Source organism: Neoarius graeffei, chromosome 15, assembly GCF_027579695.1.
Source record: "Neoarius graeffei isolate fNeoGra1 chromosome 15, fNeoGra1.pri, whole genome shotgun sequence".
Taxonomy (NCBI): Eukaryota; Metazoa; Chordata; class Actinopteri; order Siluriformes; family Ariidae; genus Neoarius; species Neoarius graeffei.
Genome location: NC_083583.1, coordinates 59,308,139 through 59,331,202, shown reverse-complemented (window position 1 = coordinate 59,331,202; position 23,064 = coordinate 59,308,139). Strand labels below are relative to the sequence as shown.

Here is a 23,064-nt window from a genome sequence, read left to right as displayed (position 1 = left end):
GTGACAAAAATTGTAATTACATGTGGATTTCCATTTTTCTAGGTCATGAGGGTCCATTTATAGTGATATTACACTTAAGTCAAGGTTAAGATGAAGGTCACTCTAAAATATATGATGTGTTATGTCAATTTCAACAACTTTTATGATTTTGCCAAGCAGTATATACTTTGTAATTGTAAAATGACTTCCAAATGAGTGATACAGGCCTAATGTGAGTATTCTAATCATTGCAGTCTCCAGAACATGCACAAAGGGCAGTACACTTCAATTCTGCCTTTTTGCATTTGCAGTGAGCACAACAGCCCTTTTTGCAACCACAATGCAAAAGCTCATAGCACGACTGTGAGGCCTCCGGTAGTGTTGTCCAAAGTGGCTGCCATCCATCGTCACTGTTAACCCATCCCCAGTCTGAAGGACTTGGCAACCGGGGCCTAATAACCAAGGCAAGGTTCCATACATGAGCCTGATACATGGCTCATTTGATGTGTTGTCTCAAAGCAGCTTGTGTAGGGGGGATGTTTTTCAACGATCTTGACTTTCGTGTGAAAAGATGTTTCCGTGCCTCATTGACACCTACACATGCACTTGTTCTATCATAAATGAGAACAACAAAGCGTTCCAGCTGTGACAAAGACAGGTCACTCCGTTCTTGTGGCATTTGCAACATTTCGCGAAAAGCCTCCGTGACTTCTGGGTACACAAGCCACGTGTCCCAAGCAGTCTTTTTACCACGGCCACAGAATGCTGATGTTGTATCACAGCCGGTGAAAGAATGAAATGCGAGCAAAGCATCGCTAGTGGAAGGACCAAGAGCAGCAACCACCTTGTGGATGCCAATATAGCAGAAAGTGCTACCAGTTCCAAAGGCTATCCACGTTTCTTCAAGGTCAACTTTCTGAAATATAGCTCCTGCCAAGACGACCACATCTGAATCCACTGTTCTAACTAACACATTCTTAATTCCCTTTTTAGCAGCATCTGCCACATGAAGGAATAGCCTTGTCTGCCTCCTCTTGAGTGCATGGAACCAAATTACTTACATCACAGTCAACAGGAGAGCTGAGGACATTAGGCCAAAAAAAAAAAAAATAGTGTGTTTCCGGTAACATGAAATACTAAAATAAGGTCGGTAGGTAGGAAAGTTGTTTTGTTTTTTTCTTAATTTTTTATTTTGTTCGAAAAAATTAACGCAAGTAAACATCTTACAAAATAGTATTTTGGCACAGAATCCTTTATACCACACACCATAAAATAAGTGTTTTAAATCTTTAAACGAATAAAAAAAATATCGCGAGAGTTCGAGTTATGATCTACCGAAGCGATATTTCATGATATTTTCATGTAATAACGTGAAAACACCTTATCAAGAAATAACGTGAAAATAACATCCTAGGCTAGGCTACTTCCATTAAAAGCAGACGGCCTGGCCTAGCCTGCTGTAGAACTTTGGTCGAGCAAAAACATGGCTGAATCCTGAATGACTCCTATTTGTATAAATAGGGGACTACATAGGCGGTAAAATGTAGTGTTTTTCCCTGCCATGGAAGTGCACTTGTATACTGAAAAGGAAGCAATTTGCATTACAGCCTTGAATGAGGATTCAAAATGGCGGCTCGGCTCAGTTTCCCTTCCTCCTTCAGTATACAAGTGCGCTTCCATGTTTATGCAGGAGGGCTGATAGAAGTGGCGAAACATTTTACTTTTTATCGTTTCTTTCACAACTTGAATGCATTGAAACAAAAAATTATGACAAACTAACGCCGCTTACACTAAAATATCGAGGGAAATTTGTAATAAAAACTTTACGGTCGGCAATTTCGACGCGGAAATTCTCGATCGGTCAGGTTATCGGAAACACGCTTTTTTTTTTTTATTTGGCCTTATGTAGTTTACCTGGGTATCAGTTACAGTTCATCTGCCATTTCCCAATTTTACGTTATCATTACGTTTTTTGTTTATTTCATTCATTTACCTCTATGGGTGTATATCTATTTGTTTATTTACTTGATTATGCCTTAATACATGCATATTTATACTTGCTGTACATTTTTAGCAAAATTGCTCCCAAAAACACACACCCATTTCAGCTCTCATGCATAGAAATGTCCTATTGATGACCTCAATGACCTCTAATTGACCTCCAAGGTCAAACTGAGAGCGCCTCCAGATCTTAAATTAATTGTTATGCCCTCAAGAACAAACCCTGAAAGTTTCATGCTTTTATCACCTTGTGCACGATTCATCTGCTTATCTGCTCTACTATCGTATAGCATGGCCGCAAAAACTGCCGTGTGAACGCAAGTGGGGCTGCACCGGTGCTAACACGCTTCTCTCTAGTAAGCAGGTTTGTGACGTGTGAACGCGCCACAAAATTTACACCGGTGTAAGATATATCGCAACGAAATACATCGGTGCAGCATCGATGCAAATATGTGCCGTGTGAACACCCCTAAAGATAGGTAGTCCCAAACATGGATAAAACCTTTGCAGCAAGGGATGTTAATTTGGGGTACCCTGGCAAGAGATATTGATAAAACGTGTCTAAGCTCACCGACGCAAGTTTCTGCTTCATATCGGAATCACATTGCAAGTCGGTTATCTCGAGTTGGATGTCAGCGGGCATATCAGAAGCATTGTCTATACGGGTAAATGGCGAGCGAAAAAAGGCAAATCCGTCCTCAAGTTCACTGAAAACCTGAAATCTCCGCTTGAACTCCTGCAGCGATTCTGTTATCTTGTCTTTGTATTGATCCAAATCAGCATTCTGTTCAGTCGCACGCATGGCTGTGAGCAATGGGAAATGAGAGACGTCACCGTTAGATAGCTGTGTCTCCCAGAGTGACCGTTTCAACTTGAATGCGCGTACACGCTATCGTAAAACTGAGTGACAACTTTTCTGCGGCCTTGCAACATTTTGTTAAGGTTATTCAGGTGCTGTGTAATATCCACCATAAAGGCCAGATCCCGCACCCATTCCGGGCGTTTAAATTCCTCTGTTGGCCTGCCCTTTTTCTCCATGAACTGTCCAATTTCCTCTCGTACACTACCGTTCAAAAGTTTGGGGTCACCCAGACAATTTTGTGTTTTCCATGAAAAGTCACACTTTTATTTACCACCATAAGTTGTAAAATGGGGGCGGCACGGTGGTGTAGTGGTTAGCGCTGTCGCCTCACAGTAAGAAGGTCCGGGTTTGAGCCCCGTGGCCAGCGAGGGCCTTTCTGTGCGGAGTTTGCATGTTCTCCCCGTGTCCGCGTGGGTTTCCTCCGGGTGCTCCGGTTTCCCCCACAGTCCAAAGACATGCAGGTTAGGTTAACTGGTGACTCTAAATTGACCGTAGGTGTGAATGTGAGTGTGAATGGTTGTCTGTGTCTATGTGTCAGCCCTGTGATGACCTGGCGACTTGTCCAGGGTGTACCCTGCCTTTCGCCCATAGTCAGCTGGGATAGGCTACAGCTTGCCTGTGACCCTGTAGAAGGATAAAGCGGCTAGAGATAATGAGATGAATGAATGAAGTTGTAAAATGAATAGAAAATAGAGTCAAGACATTTTTCTGGCCATTTTGAGCATTTAATCGACCCCACAAATGTGATGCTCCAGAAACTCAATCTGCTCAAAGGAAGGTCAGTTTTATAGCTTCTCTAAAGAGCTCAACTGTTTTCAGCTGTGCTAACATGATTGTACAAGGGTTTTCTAATCATCCATTAGCCTTCTGAGGCAATGAGCAAACACATTGTACCATTAGAACACTGGAGTGAGAGTTGCTGGAAATGGGCCTCTATACACCTATGGAGATATTGCACCAAAAACCACACATTTGCAGCTAGAATAGTCATTTACCACATTAGCAATGTATAGAGTGGATTTCTGATTAGTTTAAAGTGATCTTCATTGAAAAGAACAGTGCTTTTCTTTCAAAAATAAGGACATTTCAAAGTGACCCCAAACTTTTGAACGGTAGCGTAGTTCAAAGAAATGCTTGAGTACAGCACCTCGGCTTAACCACCGTACTTCAGCGTGGTATGGTAAGCCAGCCGAAATGTAATTATCACTGAGTCAAACAGTCAAACTGACGGTGATTCAGACCTCGCACTCTGATGAAATTTACAGTTTGCACAACCACACTCCTAACATGATCCATTCTTAGTGTTTTACAACACAACGCCTCCTGGTGCAAAATACAATGAAATGCCCAAACATCTTGTCCTCCGTTTGCGGCCTGCACTTTCTCCCAACCATTGATGGGGCGCCATCTGTAGCCAAACTGACAGCACGGAACCAGTCCACTCCGACCTTGTCCAGCGCTCTAACGAGAGAGCTGAATATGTCATTTGCTGTTGTAGTGTCCTTCATAGGCACCAACTCAAGGAACTCCTTAGTGACGGTCAAAGTCTCATCAACACCATGAATAAATGTGCACAGTTGTGCAACATCCGTGACATTGGTGCTCTCATCAACTGCAACCAAAAATGCAATAAATGACTTGATTTTGTCATCCATTTGGCTGCCCAAGTCTCGTGAGAGATCTTCAACCCTATCTGCAATAGTGTTCCTCGATAGACTAACGTTGGCAAAGGCAGATTGCTTTTCAAGGGCACATGACTTCTGCAGCCTTCAGCATGCATTTTTTTTCATGAGTTCACCATCAGAAAATGGCTTGGATGCTTGCACCAACTCGTTTGCAATAAGGTAGCTAGCTTTCACTGACCTCACGGCTGCGAGTAAATGCAGACTGCTGTTTCTTCAGACCAGCTAACAATTCGTTTATCTTCTCTTTTCTTAATCGTCCATACAAATTGTGAAATTTTTCTTTACGATGAGTCTCATAGTGGCGCCGAATATTATATTCTTTGAGCACTGCAACCTGTTGATTACGTACCAAGCACACTGGTTTTGTATTCACTCACTCACTCATCCTCGTGAGAGCGTGGCGCCTCGGCAGATGACCCTCCAGTTCATTCTGTTCTCGGCAGCGAGCCAGGCCGTGCGGAGGTTAAGTCCGGCCTCTCTCAGGTCTGCCTTAAGCTGGTCAAGCCACCTGGTCCGGGGTCTCCCTCTGGGGCGGGACCAGTGGGGTGGGGCAGGTTCCTTGATCAGGTTGGCCAGCTCGAGAGGTGGTGTTGTTCTGGCTATGTGGCCGAAGAGACGGAGGCGGGCTGATCGGATTAGTCTGGTGGCTGGTTGGTCAGCTGGCGTACTGTGGCATTCGAGGTGAAGTTGTACCACTGGAGCCTCAGTATCCTACGCAGACACTTGCTGTCAAAGGCATCCAGGAGCCGTTCTTGAGTGGCTGTCAGGGTCCAGGCTTCTGCGCCGTACAACAGGATCGACAGTACCAGGTTGTTGTACAGTCTGATCTTAGTGTGAAGAGAGAGATGACTGTTGGTCCAGATGGTGGAAAGGGCTGTATTCAAAGGGCTTTGTATTCACCTCTGTGAAATAAATAATACTCAGTCCATTTTTCCTGGAAAATTCTGCACTCTCCGTCAACTTTTCTTCTTTTTGACAAAGACATTTTGGTAATGGGGTATCACTCTTGATAATTTTGATAGCAACTTAATAATGGTGAGGCAAGACTGCCATTCATGGAATCAGACAGCATATCTGGGCACGCTGCCCCTAGCGGCTGAATTGAGCATTTCGGTTATTTCTTTAAAAATTCATAAGTCGTCACAGGAATGGGCTAGAGATGTACTTTTTTGACATCCTTAGAAATTTTTTCTCTACAAGTCTGGGGCCGGATTAAACCATCTAGCGGGCCGGATCTGGCCCGCGGGCCGTATGTTTGACACCCCTACTCTAGAGGCTGTCGTGGAGTTCTTGGTGCTATACCAGTCCATCCATTATACCGGTTTTAATTTCTCACATGGTATAGATTTTCCGTATGCCACCATACCGTAGCATAACTGAAACAGCAGTTGTAATGCTTCAAAAGGCAGCAAGTTATATCATATTGTTGGTCACTTGAAGCACTGTGGAGCGCTGTGCAGAGTGTATAGAAGGGGGGGGGCCCTGTTTACGGCACGTATCCTTCGGTTTTAACTTTGACTCAGCAGTAAATTACCCACAACTTCTTATTCTTGTCACATGCCTCCTTTCACTATGATTCTTCGCGACTTTACATGGCACCTGCCAACAGTATCTGCTTCGAATGGGGTGACATCATGTGTTCCTGAATCGCGTTGAGGGTCTGTTGCTTCGCTATGGTTGCGTTGGTTATGGTAGAAGTTGAGAAAAGTTAACCTTGCAAGCAGCAGTGAAGGCACCAGCCAATCAAATCGTGTTCATGCAAATGCTCCAGCGCATACACCACCCGATCAAATCACATTTATGCAAATATCCCGAGAGAGCTGGGTGGGCACACGTCCAGCCTGCATTCAGTGTATAAATGAAGAAGTTGATTATTGCAGTGGGGAATCCTCCTGTTCTATATGATCAGAGTTTATTTACAACTGGTTGTGGAGTTTATTCCCTGCGTCCTTCCTTTTATAGCAGCCCTTCCTACCAAATCGCCATCCGTGACAGACAGACAGTGCGCTGGCAGATTTCTCGAAATAATCATTAACTCATACATGTCAACCCCTTTGGGCGTCCACCTGTAGTATCAGAGGAAGAAATCCATAAAATCAACATAAAATCCTTATAGCCTTCGAATCGCACCAAACTTAATAAATAAATAAGTAAATATAACTTGCCTGAGAACTTCGTCCAGCATGTCGAAAATCGCCTCGCCCGTGCCGATATTGCACACGGGCATGTCTATGATTCTTGACTTCGCCCCTCTGTTTATGTCGAAGATCCGGACCAAAACGGCCAGTCGCTTGTCCGTCTTTGTCATTGGACTCGTCGATCATCAAGGAAAATGGCGACGTCCGGCAGTGCTGGATGATCGGTAGCGTAGCTTCGGGGGCCAAGCTCTTTTTGATTATTTGCGTTGTTTCGGTGCGCCGACAGCTGATAAATTTCGCAATCGTACTGTCCGTGCAAATTCGCGGCAACGGTTCTGTCAGGTGGTCCGCAACGGCTAGCGGCAAATTGTGCTGAGCAATAAAATTACAGATCGTAACTTCTGCTCTTATCACACTTGTTGGTTGATCATCGGTCTTAGGCTTTGCAAACATCGTCATTTGCGGCTGATTCTGTTTCTGGTGCAAATTTCGCTGACCTCACGTCGTAAACTCCAGACGCCGCAACTTTTATATCTCGCACACAAACTGTGCAGTGCGCGTACTCCTCATTTTTCGCCTGAACAATGACCCCATTAAATGTCTCCTTCCATTCAGGAAGATACCGCCCGCCATATCTCATTTTCTTTCTCGGTGTTCCCATCCTTTCACTCAGCAGACGCTATTCAAAATCTCTCAGGTGTAAACAATGTCGCTCTGCACAATGAGAAAATCGTTGGAACAATGACCGTTTGGCGCGTTTAAATGCAGATCGTGCGCATGACCGGAACGAGCGAAGTCTCGCAGTCACGATACTGCACGAGGCTTGAGGAATAAACATCCGGTTTCACATGGTCTGGGTTATCGGCCCCTGCATACACGCTGTTCTTTGTCTATAAATCGAGCTTTTGTATGTTTTTGCGACGATCAACTGACGATGTTCAAGTAAGATACACAAAATAAATTTAGGTCAGAAAATACTGAAAATCCGTAAGACTTTGTTTGTACGCCCTTGAAATGAGCTAAAATCCGTATAATTTCCGGACAATCTGTATAGGTTGACATGTATGATTAACTTGCTGCATTGTCTTGTGACAGTGAGACCAATAACGAGATACACATCGCGGTTACGAATACATATTTCTTCGACACGGCATGCCATGCGCCAGAAACAACACCATGACATTTATTATGGGGCGACTCTGCTGGGTGCCTGGTGCACAGCAGTGAACCAGCGCTTTCACTTTACAGCATTTACTCTATAGTTACCATCCAGTGTCAAACCTGATCTGTCAAACAGTTGTCTGGTTACATCTTTCCCGTCTGTGCACGCAGTGCCATTAGGACTAATTACCATGCGCCTGTTTCTGATTAGGGTGCAGTCACAGCGCATGCATATCAGGACTCTCAGTAACATGCACGGACTTTTTGCAAAGTATACATTCTGTACCCTGTGTCTAACGTTACCAAGCCTTGTATTTTGTATTGATTTTCTGGTTTTGACCCTGTTTGAGTATTGTATTACCTCTGATATCCCGTCTGTGTTTCACTCCACCACTGCCTGATTTTCAACTCTGCCTTTGTCTTAGTTTTGGATCTGTTTGCTAGCATTTTTTTTTTTTCAGTAAAACTCTTCCTGTTCTTACATCCATCTACCGCCATGACCGAAAGTGTCAACTGTCCAACAAGCTAACTGTTTTAACTAGTTTTTATGTGAAACTGTCATGAATGTTTTCCATAAAATGTGTTCGTAAATAATCCCACGTTATTTTTCAAAAGCAAATTAAAAATGAGTGTTGGATAAGAACCCATCTTGTCCAGTGGTCAGGTGTTTGGGATGCATTGCCTTGCACTTACGGTACGATCGGGTTCCCTGTGGTGGTACACGTACGTACGGATGTCGTATGATCACAAAAGCGATCAAAAATCAGGTCGATGCATTACCATATTCTCTTAAGTATAGCGCTTCGCTCCGCGTGCTTTGCGTACGGGAACTCGGCTAATAAGAGCTGCTGATGGAACTTACAACCAGTTATGATTCAAATATTATATTTCTACATGCGTTACGAATCCAGGCCTAGGTGGCTTTGCTGGTTTGCTGTTCTTCAGCTCCGATCCATTTGGATCTAGAATTTGATCAGAACCATAGAATGCAACAGAATGTCATCAGTAATGTGCTTATTTTAGTACAGGATCGGTTCAGCCTGCGTTCATAAAGCCATACTTTTTATAGTTGACTAAAAATATGTGCGTGTAAAGCGGAAATTAAAATTGTGCAGGCAAAGAAGAAGAAAAAAAAAAAGACTCTAACCACCACTTTTTCATCTTCCACCTCCCCAGATACAAACATGGTCTGTGGATTCTTGCAGCATGCAGAAATCCTTCCTGTGTAAGAAACCCGGCACGGTAAACGAGAGCGCAACAGAAATTGGCTGCCCACAAGACGGGGTAAGGCGTACATTCTGTCTTGGCCAAGAACCAGAACTGAAACTAACTTCTGAGGAACTGAGAAGTACAAAAGAAGATAATATAACACTTCATCTCTCTATCTTTTTATATAGAATTGGAGAAGGTATCAAAATGCATGTTATAAAGTCGACGCCCGGGAAGTCTCTTATAAGAACAGCTGTAAAGTCATCATTAATGACCGGTAAATGTTCAGCTAAATATGAAATGACTCTTCAAGCTCGATGAACTGTCTGTCTGTCTGTCTGTCTGTCTGTCTGTCTGTCTGTCTGTATCTCTCACCCAATCACATTCTCTTCCTTGTTTAGATTTGAGCAGGCTTTCATTAACAGCCTGTTGAAGGAGCATGTAAGCAGAAAGCATCAATATTTCTGGATCGGGCTTCAGGACACTAAAGGCACAGGAGAGTACCAGTGGTTCAGCCAGAGTGGACAAGCGAGCAGAGTCCTGTACACCAACTGGAAATGGGGAGAACCAGGTTGAGCAAACTTAACGGAGGACACGTTTTTGTGTTTCTTAAAGCCTAATGCTGTTTATGATGTGAACAGCAATAAAAGCACTGATAAGCCTTCCCTCTAACTGGCCACACCCCTTTACGTGAATACGACATATGCCTCTGAAACCATATCAACGGTAGGCTGCAGAGAACCCCAGAGTAAGATCGCATGTGAGCGTTTTATTTCAGCTCAGCAGTCAGTCAGTCAAACTTTTTTTCAAAATGGAGCTTTCAAGCTTTCCAGCATGCTCATCGCTTTCTGTTTGCTCAGCACACGGTCACACCAGAGGGGAACCTGTCAGGGCGTTCAAAGAACATTTCAGCATTTCAAATGGTATATTTAATTTTTTTCATTCTTTCATAATTTCATCAAGGGCGTAGGTTTGGTATTAAAGGAACAGTCCACCGTACTTCCATAATGAAATATGCTCTTATCTGAATTGAGACGAGCTGCTCCGTACCTCTCCGAGCTTTGCGCGACCTCCCAGTCAGTCAGACGCAGTCAGACGCGCTGTCACTCCTGTTAGCAATGTAGCTAGGCTCAGCATGGCCAATGGTATTTTTTGGGGCTGTAGTTAGATGCGACCAAACTCTTCCACGTTTTTCCTGTTTACATAGGTTTATATGACCAGTGACATGAAACAAGTTCAGTTAAAAAAAATTGAAACGTAGCGATTTTCTATGCTATGGAAAGTCGGCACTATAATGACAGGCGTACTAACACCTTCTGCGCGCTTCGGCAGCGCATTGATATCTGAGCTCCGTATCAATGCGCTGCCGAAGCGCGCAGAAGGTGTTAGTACGCCTGTCATTATAGTGCGGACTTTGCAAATCAGTTCCAGGGCTGGTTCGGGGCTGGTGCTGGTTCACAACTCGAGCCAGCTGAGAACCAGTTTGCTTTTCCATAGCTCGCGGTGCTAAGGGGAGCCACGTCAGTTACGTCGTTGTATACGTCAGTTACATCGCTGTATACATCAGTTACGTCGCTACGTTTGCATAAACCTTGGTGTGAATATCGAAGCAAAAACAACACGGAAAAAGCAGCAGCGGCAACAACAACAATAATAATGGATGACTTCGCGTTTGTACAGCTGCTGCTTCTCGTCGCTTAAAAATGGCGATCTTTCGCGGTCTTATTGTTGTTGGTCTTAACAACTCCACCCCCCCGCTGACGTAAGCGGTTCTTTCCTCTGGCCCAGCAGAGAGTTGGTGCTAGCCTGGAACCGGTTTTTCTGGCCCCAGAGCCAGTTCTTTGTCAGTGGAAACAGAAAACCCGGTTCCAAACTAAGCACTGGCCCCGAACCAGCCCTGGAACTGGAAAAGGGGCATCATTAGCACCAATGAACTGCTGGCATATTTGTTTAATGCCAGTATTGTCCAACCTGTCCTGGTGGACATGGCACACAGCAACATGGTTCAGCCTCGTCTCGTTGTTATTTACATGCCGCACAAACTTAAACAGTCTCATTCGTATGTTGTCGTTGTCGTTTTTACGCACTGAATACGAACTGTTCTTAACTGATTGATTAGCTTGTAAAATTAATCAAACATTACATTCCTCAAGGACTGTTTGCTAGCTAGCAGCCGGTCACGGCACTGCAACCGCACTTGCTAATTGACATGGTAGCCAAACTTGCTTGCTGTTTTCGCGACCACGCCCCCAGAGCGAATATTCATGAGCGAATTTTGCGTGGTGTTTCGCCCAGTGGAAACCTACAGTAACCGTTTGTGTACTGCGCACGGAGTGTGATTTTTATTTTTTCCCTTCAATCAGAAATTTTGGTAGGGACATATCAGCCGTCGTTTGATATTGGTAGGGACACGTCCATACCGTCCATATAGACAGACATATTGTAATTGAATTTCATTATAATTATTCTCATTCTAATTTGGCCTCATTTTCTCTCAAATGTGCTTCAGAAATGAAAGCGTTACTGTCCTGAAAACATTAAAATCCAGTTATCCAATGAGATCTGTTTGTTTGTTGTCTCTAAGCAGAGAAGAGTTTAGAACTGCTCACTCATTGGTTAGGACTTCATTGCCGGGATAGAAGGCCATGGTAGTGTACGTTTATGCAGGAAGTGACAGATGAATTAACCAGTCAGATTTTGATTTATAGTGGGCGGGACCAAAAATTTATCACCCTAGCATTCTCAAAGGCCAGCGTGAGCTTAACCGCGAGTCAGCACGGCAGTGAAGTCACCTTCCAGCTGGTGTAGCGTTCATCAGTAGTGTTACCGAATGCTAATAAAGCAGTCAAGCCAGTGCTATCGAGAGCAAGTAGCACAGGCTAATGACTGAGAAACTAATACCCTGTCCACACTAGGGATTTTGTACCGATACGAAACTACTTTCGTACCGCAACACCTGTCCACACTAGCAACTATACCGGTACTGTAGCGGTATAACTGTATCGGTACGAAACCCACAAATGTATGGGTTTCGTACCGGTACAGTATCGGTACTGTAGCGCTTCGCTGTAGTGTGGACAGATGAAGCGGCTCTGTATCGATACAAATATAATGCGCATGCGCAAAGTCACACACCTCAATCGATGTCTCCGCTGAATAAAATAGTGAAGAACGGAGATTCGTTTGTTTCTTTCTCAACTGCCTCACGCGTTTTATAAGATTCGACTGAATAAATGACCCCCAGAAATACAGACTGTACATTGACAACAAAAAGCACACACACGTTGTTTCATCCGTACGGAAGCCGAGAGAGGCCCTTCATATAATCCTTTTTTTTTTGTTTTTTAATTCACCTTGTTATCCCGAGATAACGACATAATTAATTCAGGATCTTGAGAAAACAACACAACTGATTCAAGATCTCGAGAAAACAAAACAATTATTTCATGATCTCGAGTAAACAGCTGAGAAATGGTTCATTCAGGTGCACCAAGAGACTTGTGATATGCTGACTTTGGGGCTATTTCTCATTCTGTACAGACGCAACTTTGGTCATTAGAATGTCTGGAATAATCGATCACGTAATAAGGCAGTATTTTGATCAGGGGTTGACACAGGGAGAGATTGCATCAAGTCTTTTAATAAGGGATCATTTCAAAATGAGTCCGCGGCACCTCCACAGAAGACTGGCCCGGCTTCGTCTCTACCGACGGAGATCCAGTGATCCAGCTGAGATCATGAAATAATTTTGTTTTCTCGAGATCTCGAAATAACGGATGCCATATATTCTTGGAAGGAAGTTACTCGGTAACCACGGAAACATTTCGCGCACGCGCATTTCAACTACCGTGAAAGAAAACCGCAAACATTTCTCGCTAGTGTGGACAGATGCACTAAACTGTACCGGTATACTTTGTATCGATACAGTTATACCACTATCGTACCGGTATAAGTGTGAACACAGCATAAGATTTCTGTCTCCAGACTCTTCTTACACGCTGCATGATCTCTATAATATTTTTCATTCAGACTTAATTACACAGGGAAATGAATACTTAGCTACTTTTAAAATCAACATCGACAGCTACATACAACGGAGCGACCTGGCAGCCTGATGCTAATCCATTGCAAAATCCTTTGCCCTGTTGCTGTTTTGGTGTCTGGCTAAGTTTTGACTGAGCTGAAGTCCCAACTCTAATAGTAACAGTTTGCTACTGGGTCACACACCTAGAACATGACCAAAAGGGATTGCCAGCTCAGCTGATGTGTGTGTGTGTGTGTGTGTGTGTGTGTGCACATTACAGGTAAAGTCAGAGGGTGTGCAGTGATGTCCACGAGCCCAGTGGGTCAGTGGTCTGTGGAGAACTGCACGGAGTTCAAAGCTGGTAGCATCTGCAAGAGTCCCATTGGTTCTGAACCTTCTATCCCAACTTTACCAGTTGACCCTAACCTCAATGCAACCTGCTCTCCAGGATGGGTTTCCAGACCTGGAATGAAATATTGTTACAAGGTGTGTGCACGCGCACGCATATACCTTTTGTGAGAATCGCATGCCAGTTACAGTGCCTTGCAAAAGTATTCATACCCCTTGAACTTTTTCACATTTTTCCAGCTTACAACCACGAACTTAAAAGTTTTTTTTTTTTAATTGAGATTTTATGTGATAGACCAACACAGAGTAGCACATAATTGTGAAGTGAAACGAAAATGATAAATGGTCTTCAAAATTTTAAACAAATAAAAATCTGAAAAATGTGGTGTGCGTTAGTATTCAGCCCCCTGTACTCTGATACCTCTAAATACAATCCAGTGCAATCAATTGCCTTCAGAAGTCATCTGATTAGTTAATAGAGTCCTACTGTGTGTAATTTACAACCCCGATTCCAAAAAAGTTGGGACAAAGTACAAATTGTGAATAAAAACAGAATGCAATGATGTGGAAGTTTCAAAATTCCATATTTTATTCAGAATAGAACATAGATGACATATCAAATGTTTAAACTGAGAAAATGTATCATTTAAAGAGAAAAATTAGGAGATTTTAAATTTCATGACAACAACACATCTCAAAAAAGTTGGGACAAGGCCATGTTTCCCACTGTGAGACATCCCCTTTTCTCTTTACAACAGTCTGTAAACGTCTGGGGACTGAGGAGACAAGTTGCTCAAGTTTAGGGATAGGAATGTTAACCCATTCTTGTCTAATGTAGGATTCTAGTTGCTCAACTGTCTTAGGTCTTTTTTGTCGTATCTTCCGTTTTATGATGCGCCAAATGTTTTCTATGGGTGAAAGATCTGGACTGCAGGCTGGCCCGTTCAGTACCCGGACCCTTCTTCTACGCAGCCATGATGCTGTAATTGATGAAGTATGTGGTTTGGCATTGTCATGTTGGAAAATGCAAGGTCTTCCCTGAAAGAGACGTCGTCTGGATGGGAGCATATGTTGCTCTAGAACCTGGATATACCTTTCAGCACTGATGGTGTCTTTCCAGATGTGTAAGCTGCCCATGCCACACGCACTAATGCAACCCCATACCATCAGAGATGCAGGCTTCTGAACCGAGCGCTGATAACAACTTGGGTCGTCCTTCTCCTCTTTAGTCCGAATGACACGGCGTCTCTGATTTCCATAAAGAACTTCACATTTTGATTCGTCTGACCACAGAACAGTTTTCCACTTTGCCACAGTCCATTTTAAATGAGCCTTGGCCCAGAGAAGACGTCTGCACTTCTGGATCATGTTTAGATACGGCTTCTTCTTTGAACTATAGAGTTTTAGCTGGCAACGGCGGATGGCACGGTGAATTGTGTTCACAGATAATGTTCTCTGGAAATATTCCTGAGCCCATTTTGTGATTTCCAATACAGAAGCATGCCTGTATGTGATGCAGTGCCGTCTAAGGGTCCGAAGATCATGGGCACCCAGTATGGTTTTCCGGCCTTGACCCTTACGCACAGAGATTCTTCCAGATTCTCTGAATCTTTTGATGATATTATGCACTGTAGATGATGATATGTTCAAACTCTTTGCAATTTTACACTGTCGAACTCCTTTCTGATATTGCTCCACTATTTGTCGGCGCAGAATTAGGGGGATTGGTGATCCTCTTCCCATCTTTACTTCTGAGAGCCGCTGCCACTCCAAGATGCTCTTTTTATACCCAGTCATGTTAATGACCTATTGCCAATTGACCTAATGAGCTGCAATTTGGTCCTCCAGCTGTTCCTTTTTTGTACCTTTAACTTTTCCAGCCTCTTATTGCCCCTGTCCCAACTTTTTTGAGATGTGTTGCTGTCATGAAATTTCAAATGAACCAATATTTGGCATAAAATTTCAAAATGTCTCACTTTCGACATTTGATATGTTGTCTATGTTCTACTGTGAATACATTATCAGTTTCTGAGATTTGTAAATTATTGCATTCCATTTTTATTTACAATTTGTACTTTGTCCCAACTTTTTTTGGAATCGGGGTTGTACTCTCAGCATAAATACACTTGTTCTGTGAAGGCCTCAGTGGTTTGTTAGAGAACACTGAAGAACAAACAGCATCATGAAGACCAAAGAACTCACCAGACAGGTCAGGGATAAAGTTCAGGAGAAGTTTAAAGCAGGGTTAGGTTATAAAAGAATATCCCAAGCTCTGAACATCTCAAGAAGCACTGTTCAATCCATCATTCAAAAATGGAAAAAGTATGGCACAACTGCAAACCTACCAAGACATGACCGTCCACCTAAACTGACAGAGCGAGCAAGGAGAGCACTGGTCAGAGAAGCAGCCAAGAGGCCCATGATCACTCTGGAGGAGCTGCAGAAATCCACAGCTCAGATGGGAGAATCTGTGCACAGGACAACTATAAGTCATACACTCCACAAATCTGGCCTTTTTGGAAGAGTGGCAAGAAGAAAGCCATTGTTGAAAGACAGGCATAAGAAGCCATGTAGGGGACACAGCAAACATGTGGAAGAAGGTGCTCTGGTCAGATGAGACCAAAGTTGAACTTTTTGGCCTAAATGCAAAGCGCTATGTGTGGCGGAAAACTAACACTGCTCATCACCCTGCACACACCATCCCCACTGTGAAACATGGTGGTGGCAGCATCATGCTATGGGGATGCTTTTCTTCAGCAGGGACAGGGAAGCTGGTCAGAGTTGATGGGAAGATGGATGGAGCTAAATACAGGGCAATCCTGGAAGAAAACCTGTTGGATGCTGCGAAAGACTTGAGACTGGGAAGGAGATTCACCTTCCAGCAAGACAATGACCCTAAACATACAGCCAGAGCTACAATGGAATGGTTTAGATCAAAGAATATTCATGTGTTAGAATGGCCCAGTCAAAGTCCAGACCTAAATCCCATTGAGCATCTGTGGCAAGACTTGAAAATTGCTGTTCACAGACGCTCTCCATCCAATCTGGCTGAGCTTGAGCTATTTTGCAAAGAAGAATGGGCAAAAATTTCAGTGTCTAGATGTGCAAAGCTGGTAGAGACATACCACAAAAGACTTGCAGCTGTAATTGCAGCAAAAGGTGGCTCTACAAAGTATTGACGCAAGGGGGCTGAATACTAATGCACACCACATTTTTCAGATTTTTATTTGTTTAAAATTTTGAAGACCATTTATCATTTTCATTTCACTTCACAATTATGTGCTGCTCTGTGTTGGTCTATCACATAAAATCTCAATAAAAAAAAAAAAAACTTTTGAGTTTGTGGTTGTAAGGTGGAAAAATGTGAAAAAGTTCAAGGGGTATGAATACTTTTTCAAGGCGCTGTATATCATGCACTTTGTTCATCATGCTGTTTGTGCACATGTAGGTGTTCAACGAAGAGAGAGTGAATCGAAAGCGCTCGTGGGAAGAGGCCCAGCAGTTCTGTGAAGCACTTGGAGCTCATCTTCCCAGTTTCACTGAGCAGGATGAGATGAGTTTACTCCATGACATTATGAGAGACTCTGTTAGGTATTACATACACGAACATGTACAGTACAGTCACAAAAATACAGACGCCTGGGCTTGTATTCATCAAGTCTCTCAGATTGGAGATAGGAAATCGGACATAACTGCTTTTGGTTGTACGCGTACGGGTTCAGAAAGTATTCAGACCTGTTAGGTTCTTGCACACTTTGTGTTATGGATTCAGTTTAAAATGGATTAGATTTACGTTTTGGCCATTTATTCTTCACAGAATAATTCATAATGGTAAAGTGAAGACATGTTTTGAGACATTTTCTGCAAATTTGATCATAATCAAAATCTGACCGTCTCAAAGTATTCAGACCCTTGGCTCTGGCATTCCAAACTGAACTCCGTTGGGTCCAGTTTGCTTTGACCATCTTGAACGGTCTCTGGAACTTGCCTAGGGTCCAACTTTGGCAAATTGAATTGAACATGGTTTAGAAAGCCACTCACAATGCGTATCGGACCAAAAACCAAGCCATGAAGTCCAAGAAACTCACTATAGACCTCCACGATCAAGACATGGATCTGCTTTGGGCTATAAAACTGTTTCTAAAGCTTTGGAGGTCCCCAAGAGCACTGTGGGCTCCATCATTGTGAAATGGAAGAAGTTTGGAATCTCCAGGACTCCTCTTCTTAGAGCTGGCCGTCTGTCCAAACTCAATAACTGGGCCAGAAGGACCTTGGTCAGGGAGGTGACCAAGAACACCATGGACAAACAGAGCTTCAGAAGTCCTCCACAGAGATGGGAGAATCTGCTGGAAGGACAACCATCTCAGAAATACTTTATCAATAAGGCCTTGATGGTAGAGTGGCTAGACAGAAGCCACTCTACCATCAAGGAAAGATGTGAAACGACATCCTTCTGGAATGACAACCATCTGGAAGGACAACCATCTCAGAAATACTTTATCAATGAGGCCTTGATGGTAGAGTGGCTAGACAGAAGCCACTCCTTAGTAAGAGGCATATGGCAGGGACTTGAATGACTCCAAGAGCATGACAAAAATGTTTCCCTGGTCTGATGTGGCAAAAAAAAAATGGAGTTTTCTGTGCTCAACATGACTCCTTTGCAAACCAGGTACTGTTCAATAACTGGTAATACAATCCCTACTTTGAAACATGGTGGTGGCGGCGGCAGAGCACAGAGGCCCTTCTCCATGGAAGGGACAGGGAGACTGGTCAGAATTGAGGGACGGATGAATGGAGCCAAATGCATGGAGATCCTTGAAGAAAACCTGCTCTAGATTGCACATGGCCTTGAACAAAGGTGAAGGTTCATCCGAAACACAAGTCTCCACGTGACCCGTTTATTTATATATATATATATATATATATATATATATATATATATATATGGCAGTTCAAAGATGCTCCCCAGCCAGTCTGATTGAGCTTAAGGGTATCTACCAGAAAGAATGGGAGAAACTGCTCACTCAAATCCAGATGTGAAAAGCTTATAGAGGTTTACCCAAAAAGACTCGAAGCTGTAATTGCTGCCAAAGGTGCTTGTACTGGATAAAGGGCCTGAATGCTTACCTAAAGACAGATTTAATTTTCTGATTTTTAATAAATATACAAAAAGGTTTCTAAACTTGTCTTTTGCTTTACCATGGTTGGTTATTGTGTGTATATTGATAACCGTAAAAGTAAATTTTAAAACTTAAGCCTTCCTTTCAATACTAAAGGCTTCCATATGAAGTACATAAGTCATTTTACTTACTTACTTCAAAATTTAAGAGCATGAATGGTGTCATGGTGAGTAAGTTGCTACAGTCAGAGGTCTCTCAGCAATGACAAAATGTTCCAGATGTTTTGAAAATGATAGAATGGATTAAGCAACTGCTTCGAAAGAAATTGCGTAACTGCTGTTATAAACTTTGTGCTCGATAAGATTTTCCATGCTGTCAGCAGACCAAATTTATTGCATGGTTATTGCATTTCTTATATCTAAGGAATGCGCATCAGGGATTCATTTGAATTCACAATAAAACTTTTCTCTTGTCTTTGGCAGCACACGGATTGTGTTTGACAGACCGAATATTGAAGGATAATGAACAAATATTAAACTCCCAGCTTAAAAATTCCACTTTGTTGAATGTTGGCACCATATTTTAGCTTGTAGCAGCAAACCCTCTGGCGTTGTTTAAAATTCAAACTTCATGAAAGGTTCTCATAGCGTGCATGTCTGTAATAATCTGACGCTCAGTACAGATATAGAGCTTCAGAGCCATCATAAATAAAACAAAGGCCAATAAAGATGGCCCAGTGGTGGATCCTTGCTACCAAATTTCACCCCTGAAGAGCTGCCTCATAGCCAGATGAAGTTCTGCTGTTTATACTAGTTATAGTCTTGGTTATAGTTAATTGCTGTTCAAGTTACGGTTGATTTTAAAACTGAATAAAAGCTTGTTTGTAACCCAGAACGTAATGAAAATGTGTGGTCTAGGGAATGAAACTGGTGACCTTTTGGTCCCAAAGCTGCTTCTCTAGCCTTTCAGCCATGGCTGCTTATGGTTGCTAGTAACAGTCTGGATGGTCCTCTTCATCTTTGGTCTGGAGCACACGACATCCATTTTGTCAAAAAAAAAAAACCTGGAATACTGATTCGTCTGACCACAATACATACAGGTGGCCTAGTGGTTAGCGTGTCCGCCTCTCGATCGGGAGATCGTGAGTTCTACTCGTGGTCGGGTCATATCAAAGACCATCGTAAAAGTGGTACCTGCTGCCGTCTGGCAAGGCACGCTGCAATACAGATGCGAGTGGGGAGTCAAACTCTCGTGGTTACCGGAGGACCAGCCCCCGATTGTAACCCTAGCTATGTAATGGGCGAGAGGACGAGGGCGACTGAAACAAAGATTGGCGCCGCCCTATGCGCCATGTAGCGCGGGAAGGACTTTCGGCTTTCTTTCGACAGTACGTTTCCACTGTGTGATGGTCCATCCCAGATGCCTCCAAGCCCAAAGAAGAAGTCGACGGCACTTTTCGACACGGTTAATAAAAAGCTTCCTTTTTGCACAGTCAAGTTTTAACTGGCATTTGTGGATGTAACTCCGTATTGTAAGGTTTCCCAAAGTAATCCCGAGCCCATGTGGTTCTATCAGCTATAGACAAACGACGGTTCTTGATGCAGTGCCATCTGAGGGATTAGAGATCACCGGTGTTCAGATTAGGCTTGAGCCCTTGACCTTTACACACCAGAATTCCTCCAGATCCCTTGAATAGTTTAATGAAGATCTGCACCGTAGATGGGTGAAATATCCAAATCACTTCGCATGTTTCTTTGAGGAACGTTGTTTTGTTTTAAAACGTTTCATTAACTTTCTCACGCGTTTGTTGACAAACTGGAGCTCCTCAGCCCATTTTTGCTCATTAAAGACTAGGCCTTTTCTGGATATTGATTTTGTACCAAATCCAGATTAGTCACCTGTTTCAAATCACATCGTTATTTAATCGTTTTGCCTCATTACTAGCCCTAAATTGCCGCAATTTTGTTTGGAATGCGTTTGCAGGCCTGAAACACAGGAGCGGATGTGCGTTAACAAATGAAATGAAGTTGACCAGACAAAGCATGAAATATATTGAGTTCATACTGTCTGCAGTGAACTACAAGTTAAAGTAAATTTAGAAGTCACTGCTTCCTTTTTTTTTTTTTTCCTTCTTTCCCCCCGCTTGCATTTTCCATACCGTCCCAACTTTTTTTTGATTTGGGGTTATAAAAATCATAAAAGTCTCATCTCATCTCATTATCTCTAGCCGCTTTATCCTGTTCTACAGGGTCGCAGGCAAGCTGGAGCCTATCCCAGCTGACTACGGGCGAAAGGCGGGGTACACCCTGGACAAGTCGCCAGGTCATCACAGGGCTGACACATAGACACAGACAACCATTCACACTCACATTCACACCTACGGTCAATTTAGAGTCACCAGTTAACCTAACCTGCATGTCTTTGGACTGTGGGGGAAACCGGAGCACGCGGAGGAAACCCACGCGGACACGGGGAGAACATGCAAACTCCGCACAGAAAGGCCCTCGCCGGCCACGGGGCTCGAACCCGGACCTTCTTGCTGTGAGGCGACAGCGCTAACCACTACACCACCGTGCTGCCCCATCATAAAAGTCCAGCAGCAAAATTGACGACAAAAATGGCGTTTGTTTTACACAGTAATAGAATTTTATAGGATTTAAAAAAGCAAATAAGCATTTTAATATTACAACGTGTCGTCTTTTTAAACAATTTACTAATATTGTAACTAAGATTGTACATGCTGGAGTTTTAAAAAAAAAAAAAGGCAAAGGGCAACCCACAAAATTTGCGCGTGCTCTATGTAAGTGTAAAACTACAAATTTAGTGAAATGTCAGTTATCGTGTCTGAGTAACTCACTTTCTGGAAGGAACCCTGATCACCCTGACAGATTAGGTGTTTGTTTTTCTGTTGTGCAGTGATGATCGATACTTCTGGGTTGGCTTAAATCGGCGAAATCCAAACAACGACAACCGATGGGAGTGGAGTGATGGGCAACCTGTGAGTTAATAATGACAATAACGGATTTAAATAGTTTACAGTTAGCAAGGCTCTTTAACTAGTAGTGCTTTCTATACAGGCAGCTTCTGACCCGTCTCAACTGCTCCGTTACAGGTGTCCATGAAGATATTTCCGGAAGAGTTCCATGAAGATGATGAGTATAACAGAGACTGCACTGCCTTTAAGGTGAGCGCACATCGATCTCGTGAACTAGAGTCCACCAGAATATCAGTAATACTGAGCAGAGACGTGGTGCGGTAAATGGTTTTGCAGTGCTTCTAGTTTGTATGCATTAGGTAACAGGGGCGGATCTAGAAAAATATTTATGGGGTGGCAAGAGGGGGGCAGGAATTTTTGAGGGGTGGCAACGTATTACAGACGTACATACAGTATACTGAATTTAATCGCAGTTATCACAGTTTGATGACAAATAGTATGTACACACTACAAAAGGGCATGGGCTGCCATTTACAAACTCATACAGACAAACTTAATCTCATGCTTTTATTGTTCACGAAGAACACACATTCTCAGATGAGGTCTATACCGTTTCTGGACAGTTTTATACTGTATATGCAAAAGAACAGACACTAAAAAACAACACCACTGCTTCAAGTTCAGCATGATTTAAACCATTTACACCAGGGTCACATTTTATAGTTTTTTTTTTTTCCTCACACTTTGTAAAGGCTCACCAGTGAGCATAACATGAACTTGTCATGCCTCCAACAGCTGAACGCGGCGATTTCCATGTTGCTCAGCAAAACGCTTCACATTACATGTATAGACCCCTTCGCATGTTTGTAAACAAACCGGCCGTTGCCAGGATGCGTGCGCAGCCTGGACCCAGAAACAATGGCGCTGCCCATAGACCGGCATTATGAGCGGTCAGATTATGCCAAACAATTGTCGTTACAAGATCGAGAATGCTACATAAATAAGTTAACTCTAACAAGTGGACATCGCCTACCGGATCCGCATTTAATTAAAGAGTGGACGGACGATGTTAGTAAGTTCCCTCCTCATTTTCCTCTGATACCTGAAGGCAGTCATACTATTTACAAAAAATGTCAAACTCAAAAAAAAAAAAAAAACCTATTTACAAAAGTAGCCTGCCATCAACATTCTGGTTACAGCGAGACTACAACTTGATTAACAATGGGACATTCACATTCATTTTGTTTTAATCAAATTATGCCAGTGATGTGATGGCAATGTGGCTTTAGCTACAACAGCAAATACCAACACTAAACAGCAATTTGCAGGAGGGAATGGCATGAAAGGAATGATAGTGTAAAGAGTGCAGCTAAGAGAAATCAGAGCTGCGTAAAAAGCGAGAGGCAGAGAGCAGAAATGAAACTGAACGGGGCGGGAGCTAGGTTAGAGCAGTCAACGTAAGTTGGCATTTAGAGTGAGGGCACACAATTTTACCTTTCCATCCTTGCTTTAAAATTGTGATTTTCGGCATACACAAATAATGATGGCACAAAATCTGGACTGCTTGAGTCAAGCGAGACCTCTCCTACAAACAAAATTGCA

The 23,064-nt window shown here is 43.1% G+C and overlaps 1 protein-coding gene across 1 annotated transcript in view; it reads left to right on the top strand.

Annotated features, from left to right (window-relative positions):
• Nucleotides 1–23,064, top strand: part of ly75 (lymphocyte antigen 75) — a 123,845-nt gene that overhangs the window by 64,129 nt on the left and 36,652 nt on the right. Inside the window, exons 9-15 of the mRNA XM_060941729.1 lie at nt 9,003–9,110; nt 9,224–9,312; nt 9,437–9,606; nt 13,340–13,545; nt 16,856–16,998; nt 21,444–21,525; nt 21,640–21,711. Coding sequence (XP_060797712.1) covers nt 9,003–9,110; nt 9,224–9,312; nt 9,437–9,606; nt 13,340–13,545; nt 16,856–16,998; nt 21,444–21,525; nt 21,640–21,711 — 870 coding nt within the window. The remainder of the gene's footprint in view (nt 1–9,002; nt 9,111–9,223; nt 9,313–9,436; nt 9,607–13,339; nt 13,546–16,855; nt 16,999–21,443; nt 21,526–21,639; nt 21,712–23,064) is intronic.